The sequence below is a fragment of the Myzus persicae genome, unplaced genomic scaffold (assembly GCF_001856785.1).
Source record: "Myzus persicae strain clone G006 unplaced genomic scaffold, MPER_G0061.0, whole genome shotgun sequence".
NCBI lineage: Eukaryota > Metazoa > Arthropoda > Insecta > Hemiptera > Aphididae > Myzus > Myzus persicae.
The window spans coordinates 45071-54824 of NW_019103585.1; the positions used below are offsets into that span (position 1 = coordinate 45071).

General features: G+C 30.5%; 1 protein-coding gene across 4 annotated transcripts in view; it reads right to left on the reverse strand.

Annotated features, from left to right (window-relative positions):
* The window catches only part of LOC111034802 (ras-specific guanine nucleotide-releasing factor 2-like), a 50625-nt gene extending 41465 nt beyond the window's left edge, over positions 1-9160 (reverse strand). For 3 of the 4 annotated variants that reach the window (XM_022316178.1, XM_022316179.1, XM_022316176.1), the window contains exons 1-2: positions 8918-9159; positions 5646-5809 (exon numbers count right to left, since the gene is read on the reverse strand). In XM_022316178.1, the coding sequence (XP_022171870.1) occupies positions 5646-5804 (159 nt within the window). In that variant the 5' untranslated portion in view covers positions 5805-5809; positions 8918-9159. Of the gene's footprint in view, positions 1-5645; positions 5810-8917 lie in introns of all 4 variants that reach the window. The other variant, XM_022316177.1, reaches the window with a different exon arrangement.
* Positions 9161-9754: the final 594 nt, after the last annotated feature.

Consider the following 9754-nt stretch of genomic DNA (forward strand, 5'->3'; position numbering starts at 1 on the left):
AAATAATTTTAAAATTTAAAATGCCCATAAAATTATTAAAATAGCTTACAATTAGTCGAAATATTGCGAACATTTAACCATTTATAGAAAAAACCAAATGGTAATTCAAGTAATAGCCTAATATTTCATGCACCTAAGATAGTTTTTTAAAAATAATTTTATAATATAAAAATCAATTATTGGAGAATAATTCATTATTATAAATCTGATATAATGCATCAAAATATAAACTTCAATCGCTCTAAAAAAATATGTGTCCCTTTATGCTAAATTTTTTTTAGAACTAAACTTACAATGAATTTTGCACATTTGAACTTTGAACGCTCATAAGAATAAATTATTTCTATGTAATTACGATATTTTTAATTTTTTTTAAATTGTATTGTTGCGTATGTACATAAAATAAATAATAATATACTATGTTTATACATTAGCCATTAGGTATACAGACATTATATACAGCGCGGTTTATAGTATTATTTACAGGTAATGGTTATATTTCTGTTTAGCTACGTTGGATTTAAATGTGGTTTTCAAGAGACCCTAAGAAAAAAACAACCCCTAAAACACTCAGCTTAGGACGATTTTCATGTTTTTAGACTTTTGATTGAGTGCATTCACAATAGCTATATGACTTGTTGAAAATAGTAACACTTACCAATATATTTTCGACACCAGATTTGTATATTTTTTATCCACTGCTATTGAACGAAAACTGACTTATTACTAACATGAAGTTAAATTTTCAATTTAAAGTACTAAATTCATAATTTTTTTAATTAACATCCAAGTATTTTCCAAATTTTTATGCGATTTCACATTAAACTAACTTCAACAAGTAATTCGGCGATAAACATTTTTAAATAGTCGAACAATGTTTACTTCTTATAATACTGCCTTGGTCTTCTTGAAAAGCCCATTTCAATCCAAGGTCGCTGGACAGAAATATTTTGTGTTATCTTTAAGATTAAACGCTTTGAATCAATATTTTTTATTTGTCTATATATATAATTATAACATAATCACATGGACAACTGGTACTTAAAAATTACAGCATTTCATTGGGATTAAAATGAAGTAAATTTTAAATTTTAAATTATTTGTTCTATCAACAAGTTGGTAAGTGAATATTAAATTTGCGACACACAAATGATTATAAAAATTGTTCACCCACACCGGTGATACCTCCAGTTTCAGTACCTTTCGTTATTATTGTTTTACTGAAAATTGAAGATTGTACTCATGCATATTTAAATAAATACGTTTGAGTTAAGGTGATTAATAATATTTCAGGGTAGATACATTATTGCATTAACTAATATTATTTAGACTGTATATTACTTATTATTTATTAGTCATTAAAAATATTCGTTTTGCTAGAAAATAGCAGCCAGACGTTACTCCAGCAATATATTTAATAAAAAATTTAAATTAAGATGATTGTATTAGCCAACAGTTATAATTATCGTCACCTACTGCAGTAACAATTTGACATAATGGTTACACTCAACAATTTCATAAATAGTATATGATATGGTAAAATAGTGGTTAATCTGACAATGAAACATTATGACGGTAATATTTATGTAATTATGGTATCAATTGTATCATGATAGTTAACTTAATTTGTATATGTAATGATATTAACAAAGTAGAAAACTAAATCTAATTAATTTTAAATCACTGTTTAGAACTTTTATAAAAAATATATATTTTTTGTTTAACACATGGATGCAAATGCGATAATACTTTTAATTTTAAATTTAATTACCAACCTATTTTTATCACTGTTATGTACATCTAACATATTATTATCAACATCAGTTTTTTGTGCAATAAAATTGTAAATACTACCTGTTTAGAGCATCAATAACTCTTTAGTTCAACAATTATATATAAATAAAAATAAAATAGGATTAGCAATTTATTTTTAGAACATGTGGCTGAGTTGCTTGATGAGAAAATACAAAAGTTAAACATTGACCTGTTGCTTTTTACCTTAGTATGGGTAACATCACAAACGTTGTTTCTTTTTACTTTCTCACTCACTTCTCTTTTTTCGTTTTCCGGTCTACTTAGGTTTCATCCGGCTTGGCAAACAAAATGAACTTGCCTAAATTTGTTGTTCTTTTCGAGAAGCTCGGCACGCAACGAGTGAAATGTGCGTCGTAAATCAAACTGTGTACGCCAGGAAAAATAATAAAAAAAGATAAGGTATATAAGGTTTAGAAAGAGCTTTTAAACCTTGCCTTTAAAAATCTAGACTTCTAGTTTATTAGTTGATTTATTAGAACACTGAACAATTTTTTTCCAGTTAGCTTTTATTCTACTTTGTGTTTATCAAAAGATATGACAGTCACGGGTTTGAACTCCGGGATTTGTCGAAGACAAATTCTATGTTTTGAATAAAATATTTCGTAGTCTTAGCTATATAATGACATCATTAAGTATTTAAGTTATATAATATTTCCTATGAAACTTTGATTCTCAATTACAAACTTTGAAATAAAATCCCCTCGCAATAGTTATATTATAATGTAATGTCCAAATTATAAAGTAAGGAATATTATATCATAACTAGTCATTTATTTTAAAATTGCACACAATATCGTCAAAATACTAGGATTTTAATGATTTTCATTCAAAATGAAGCGAATCATTGGTCTGTTGAATATCGCCAAAACAATTAGTTTTGAATTATCACCACCAGAATGATTTATTGATTTCGTTAGATAATTATGTGCAGGATCTTATACATTTTTATTTATTGTTTACCAATTTTAAAATACAATTTTATTGTTTTTTCTTCAATAAGAAATACACCAATTTAATTGATATTTGTGGTTGTATATAGTGATTAACGAAGTTATATTAAATATTTGTAACCAACGTTGTATTGAGAATATTTTTTCTCTGTTAAAAGTGTTCATTTTTTAACTCTATGTTTTTTTTAACATGGATATTATTTGGTGTCATTTTGTTGCCTGTAAAGGATAGACTAGTAATTTTCAACTACCATAAAAAGTTGCTTCAGGGAATTGTACGAAAATGAAAAATAATAATATCTATAAGTATTTTTTTTCTCAGAATACTCGGCAAATGACAGCCTAAAATATGTTGTAGTTTACAGACAACAGTTAAGGCTTAAATTACTTTTTCTATGAGTGACTTTCAATGTAGTAGATCCTTTTAGTCTATAGTCCGAGAATCGAGATACACAGTAAGAGAAATTTCAATTTTAAACTCATTGAAAAGTAAATAATGTCTGTGAGAATATTACAACATTAATTATTTTATTTTATTCTAAAAAAAAAATGTAATAATATGAGTTCAATTTATGAACGTATTATGAATGTTATTCAAATTATGATACCATATATACCTACACTTCCAAGAATATTATTGATATGCTATATATTTGAATCCATTGCACTTAATGTGCCTACGGTATATAAATTACATGAAATAAATGTCAAATTTTGTTAAATATAGGTAGTCGATAAACTATACGAAACACCAATAATGGCTGTTATATTTAGAACTATATAATGACTTTCCTTTTTATCTCGTTCAATTGATATCAGAGCTCTAATTTCTTTAATTCCTATAATTTGGTATAATTCGTTAGATTTATGGTTTATGTAGGGTTATGTATACTACTAACTGTTAATAGACAGTTGAGTGGTTATTCCTTAATGTAAATTATAATTTTAAGAAGAGAGTTATACCATCACAGGTATATAATTCAACAAAATAATCAACCATAATCTGGAAGTGAACTTATTGCACATTATAGTTTAAATACTATATAGAACAGAATAGTGTTAACATGTTATGTAGTTCATCCCTATGGTTTAATTTTTGAATGATTCACCAAACCCCATTATCTAATCAAAATAAAAACTACATTGAACCTTAGAAGAATGTATATGAAATGTATAGCTCTTATAAGGTTAAATATACCACAAAATATAAAAATTATAATATATTTATATAAATTATATACATTATACATTTTGATATAAAAAATTATTCATTTCAGTATATTATACTAATTGATTATACTCATAAAAATTTTTAAAATAAAAAAAATAAAATAATAATTAACAATAACCATGAATCTCAATGATTAAAACTATCTTTGAAAATAAACACGATCATGCAGTAATATAATATGTATTAAATAGCTTCAAATGTGTGATGACAAATATTCTTGACTTCTGACTAGCCATATATTTATTGTCGTATACACTCCATTAAATATTTCGTATAAAATTTACAGATATTTTAACTACTATAGGCAGTGAAAGAATATTATTTTTTCAATGAAACTAGACAACTTTGGATTTTTTTTAGAGAATTTAATATCAAAATTCTTAGCAGTGATGTTAAAATATCTACTAAGATAATCGGTGTCTTACTCTATTTAAAATATGAAAACTTGGGACCAAGTGGTTCAGTATGGTTAGGCAGGTGACCACAATACGTAGGTACAGTCATCATGCAAAATATGAAAAGGTCTGGTCAAGCGGCTATCATCTCCCGAGATGCCAACGGATTGTTCCTACCGGTTTCCGACTACGACTCCCTTGGGGTATTATGAAAATAGCAGTAATACAATATAATATGTCAATTGTAGACTACATTTCACATTATCTCCATGCCAAACACATCTTGTGATAGGCGTTGAAGAAAACTTTGTAGTCGTCTGGATGAATGAAAATTAGGAACTAATTTAAAATGAAAACCAAACAAAAAATATGATAATATATAATATAGAGGCGCAGGGATAATTATGGGTATAAAATGAATCAATTTGATATTCAGAGGAAATCAATATTGAACTTTTTCTAACTATAGTACTTTATAATAATACTTGGGACATCATGGGGGAAAAACGCTTATTATACCTAACTGTATATAGGTGTTCCAATAAATTATAATCTGTTCTCCAGGACCGACATTAATATTTACAAGGCCATTTGGTCTTCAACTGACCTGGTTGTATTATAATGTATAATATATTACACACTTTAAGCGATAACTGAATACATTTTACAAATAAGTTAAAAAAATTTCACTCGAACGATCAATTTGCAACGGACGGTGATAAAAATGATTTGCTATGAGCAATTTATACATTTTATAAAAGGGAGTTTATGATGCTCAATCGACTATATTATATTGTTGAAAATATCCGTACTAAAACGTTTCTGTTTAACATCAATATCGATATACCTAGCTTGTTTCTATTTGCACGTGCATTTCGTTTCAATGCGTCGGTGTTTTATATAGGTATTGCAATATTCGATATAATATACAATATACATACATCACATTTCTACATTCAATGTTATTAAATTAAACTTCAACAATGTAGCTATTCGTTATTTTTCCCAAGTAAGACATTTTCAAAAATATGGTGTTTTTTTTAATTTCAAATTTTAAACTGCGAGTGAAATTCGTTAATATGTAATACTAAAATAATACAAACATTTGAAATACCTTTAGTGATTACGGTATTTTATGCATAGTAATTGTATTCGTTAGAAAATCATAAAAATATGATTGTAGAAAGGACAATTATAATTTTATTCGACCAGAATATGTGGATCTGTGTGCGCGATTATATTAGTACTACATACCTGGTAGAGAACGAAAAATCGGTTCTTCCACCTCCCACTGTCTGACGCTTTTTTGTGTAGATTTCCGGTGAGTGTGCTATCTGTACGGGCGCGGTCCGACAACATCAGGAGCTGATTGTCTACCACCCGGACACATCTTTGCATCTTCGGGCTCAACATCACTGCTGCAAAACATTACAACTTATTTATAATATTTTCATCGTGTACGTAATATTATAACGTAGGCATTATTCTACACGAGGTTAGATTTTTCAGACCAATCTGATTGACCATTTGTAAGATATTATTATAATATAATAAAGTATATGTAATATATATAGTCTGATAAAGTACCATTACAGTGTTTACTTACAGTTAATAAATATTTTATTATGCATGAAATATCATCGTGTAATATAAACTATAAAATACTTATTACGGTATTTTTTTCATTTTTACCCCCGCAGCCTCGCTAATTTCCAGTTTACGTTTAATCTCTGTTATCTTGATATAATAATAAATAATATATAAATTTTATTATGGTGGTAAGTAATTCAATAGTAATGATATGTATGAAATATTTATAATATAATAATTAATACACAAATTATTGTTATTTTTTACAAAATATAGTTAATATTCAAGTAAAGTGGAATCGTTAGTTATAAGACATTCAATTGTACTTAAAGGGCCAACATTATTTGGCTGAATTTATGTTAAGAAAATTAGATGATAATAATGACCATTTCGATTTCCTAGAAAATCCTGAAAGAAATTTTAAAATGTTGGCTCCCAGCACAATGATTGTCAAATATTATATTATAATATGAAGACAATAAGATTATTATTTATAATTCGTCAAATATTATTATGTTTCTCATTTTTTTTTAAATAATAAAAACTAATATTTTTTTCAATTACTAATCTAACTATTGAATTGCCTAATTCAGTCACAATACAGGTGTATCAATTATAATATTTTATGGTACGAAAACTGAAAAAAACTGGTTCTAGTAGAAGTATATTGTCATCTGTCATGGGAACACTTTACATAACAGATACAGTGATGTATGCGTGCAAAGTTTGTATAGGGGGAGAGGATTGAAAAAAATCATTAGAAAAAAATCTCGAGCCCCCGAATTCAAAGTGTTAGTTCTTCTGCATGTATATTTATGAAGTTAAATTTAGTTTTATAAATTACCTATAAATTGAAATGAAACTTACACATATTTAATACAATATTTTATTTCAAAATTTTAAACTAAAAAAATTACACTATAAAACTTAATTTTAGTTTATTTTTTCCAACTAATTTATCAATTCTTTAGCAGTGATGCAAATGTTGTATTTTACTACTCGAGTGTGCCAGGCTTGTACACAACTAACAAGCTTAATGAGATTAGCGATTAGATCTATTGTCTATATCTTTTATACATGCAAATATAATATATATCTACTAAACGCAATAAATACTATACTCATTATATATTTTCACACAATTTCTTTGAAAAAAAGTCCATGATCGTGGCCCCTTACCCCCGCCTGGCATCCGACACACACATTACATCTTGTATTTCCACTCCCTCCTAAAATAGATCGGTACCAAAAATACATAGGATGTATTTATATCATCAACTGTAATAATTGCTATAATTACAATATTTTGATGATTTTGCAGTTGTGAATTGTTATTTAATGTGTTAAATGTTATTAATGCTTATGAAAATAATTAAGGAAAATATATTACTTTTAAAGCTTATTGCATATCACAATGTTACAGTATTGTTGTGAAAATGAACCAGAAAACAATTTATGTTGTCTCTATTCAAACGCTCGTCCGTATAAAAATATACGTCTATATTACAATATAATAATATGTCTTTGAGCGTCCCGAGATTGGGTGGTTTGGATCGAATGAGAGCGGTCGGCTATATTATATATGTGGCGCAGGATACTATATATTTTGAAAGCCAACAAGCGGTGTTTAAAAAAAAAATCAATACCTATGTATAGGTGCTATACAGTACACAATGTCATGTTCACAACAACTAATATACATTTCCCACGTGTACATAAATATCCCGTCGTTTGTGCAGAGGCATCGGCGCATCGCAAACAAGTGGCACGAGCGAATAATATTATTGGTTTCGACTGAGCGGACGAGACCCGAATCGCGATGATACATATTATTATTATCAGCAAATGACATTTCAATACAAAAAAATATCACATTAATATCATATAGGTACGCGTACGAGTGTATAACATTATAGATATTTACCTATTTGGTATGTGTGTTCTTTTTTTTTTGCGGATATAACGCATAACAAGTATGTTTGTTGTATATTTATATTTGAAATGTATATTATACGTATATATATATACATATATAGATGGATACATCCCGATCCCCAGTTGTGCGATTATAATGACGGCGTGGGAAGAACGAAAACAAATAGTACGCTCTATACGTGTATGACCCAGACGTGTGCGAGAACCTTGTATAGGTAAATAATAATATAACTGCACAAGTTAAAAGATTAGAATATATAACAATAATAATAATAATAATACAGGTGTTATAATACCTGTGCACATATGTCAATATAATATTAATATGATAATATTAGTATATAGGTAGGTACTCGACGAAAACAATAACGAATTGTGCAATGTGCGCTGCCCACTGTAGTATAGGGTAGTATATACGATTATTCTACCGTCCTATACCCACATCGCTTACTTTACGATAGTAATAATATTGTTAGTAAATAATTTTATGTAGGTAACACATAAAATAAAACTTTGCAAAATACAATATATCGTTTACAATATTTCAGCAGCCCGATATAATAATAAGGATGTGTAGCCCCTGTATATAGGGCTAAACTTGCATACTGGTGAAGAATTCCTTATCAAATGTTATGATGCTTACATCGTAAACGGTAATAGGTGCAAATGGCCGTCGCAGCGTATAGTAATAATATGATTTAATATTAAAATGTGTTGGAGCACCATAATACTTCCGGGCGGAAATATTTTCGAGACCGGAAAACGATTTACAGAATAATTATGTCTAACATATTACACTCATATTGTAGGTCGTTTCGTCGAAAGCGGTCACACGTAAGCTTGGGCAAATTCAGAGATAAATGTCAACAAGAAACAAAAAGCCTCACAACACCTCAGTGTAGGTGAGAATGATAATACGTTAACACATAACAACAATAATGATAATTATTGTAATTTAATAACGATAACAATAGAAATATTATTATAATTATATTACTCACCTGTGTGACTAATTGGCACACGTGGTCGACTTAGGAGGCGGCGACGGTGGCAACCGCGGCGGTATCGTCGTCGGGTTGACAGCCGAAGTGACGACGACCCGGCGGCGGCGGCGGCGGCGGCAGCAGCAGCGACGACGGTGGTGGCTGACGCGATTCGCTGTTGCGTGTGGCGGCGGCGGCGGTGGTGGCTGTGGCGCGCGCGGCCGGGTCAGCTCATGACCCTGAGCCGCCGTAGTGCGTACTGTTGTCCCTCTCGTCGGTTACGTTGTAATATACTACATACTATATAATAAAATATATTATATACGTGCGGAGCGCCTCCCGCAAAGGCCCGCCGCCGCCGCCGCCGCCGCCCGGTTCGATCGTGCGCCGTGGGGCACCACAGGTGCTTTTGCTAAACGCAGCCTCGTGCCCTTCTTTCGGCGGCGGCGGCGTTTCCGTCTATACGCCCGCAGTCCGTGGCCCACTCTTCGATTCACCCCCTCCCCCCTGCCGCCTAGACTCGCGTCGCATCCGGCTCGCCCGGCGGCACACGATCCTTTCGCCGATGCCGCGACTACCGAGCTGGCGGCGGCGGCGGTGACCTTTTGCGCGCGCGAAGATTGATTCTTCGTCCGCCGCCGCCACGAGCTCACACGAACGCATCGCGCGTTATGTTGTATTATACCGATATTATACTAATGATAATAAAATCCATTATATTAATAGGTAACAATAAAATCATTATATTATTATCTCGTCATGCTTGGATTTCAACCACGTTGGTGACCGACCATCGTAGGCGCAACGCAAACGACATTTTTCTTGGCCGCAACCCTCATATTTTTTCCCTGTTAA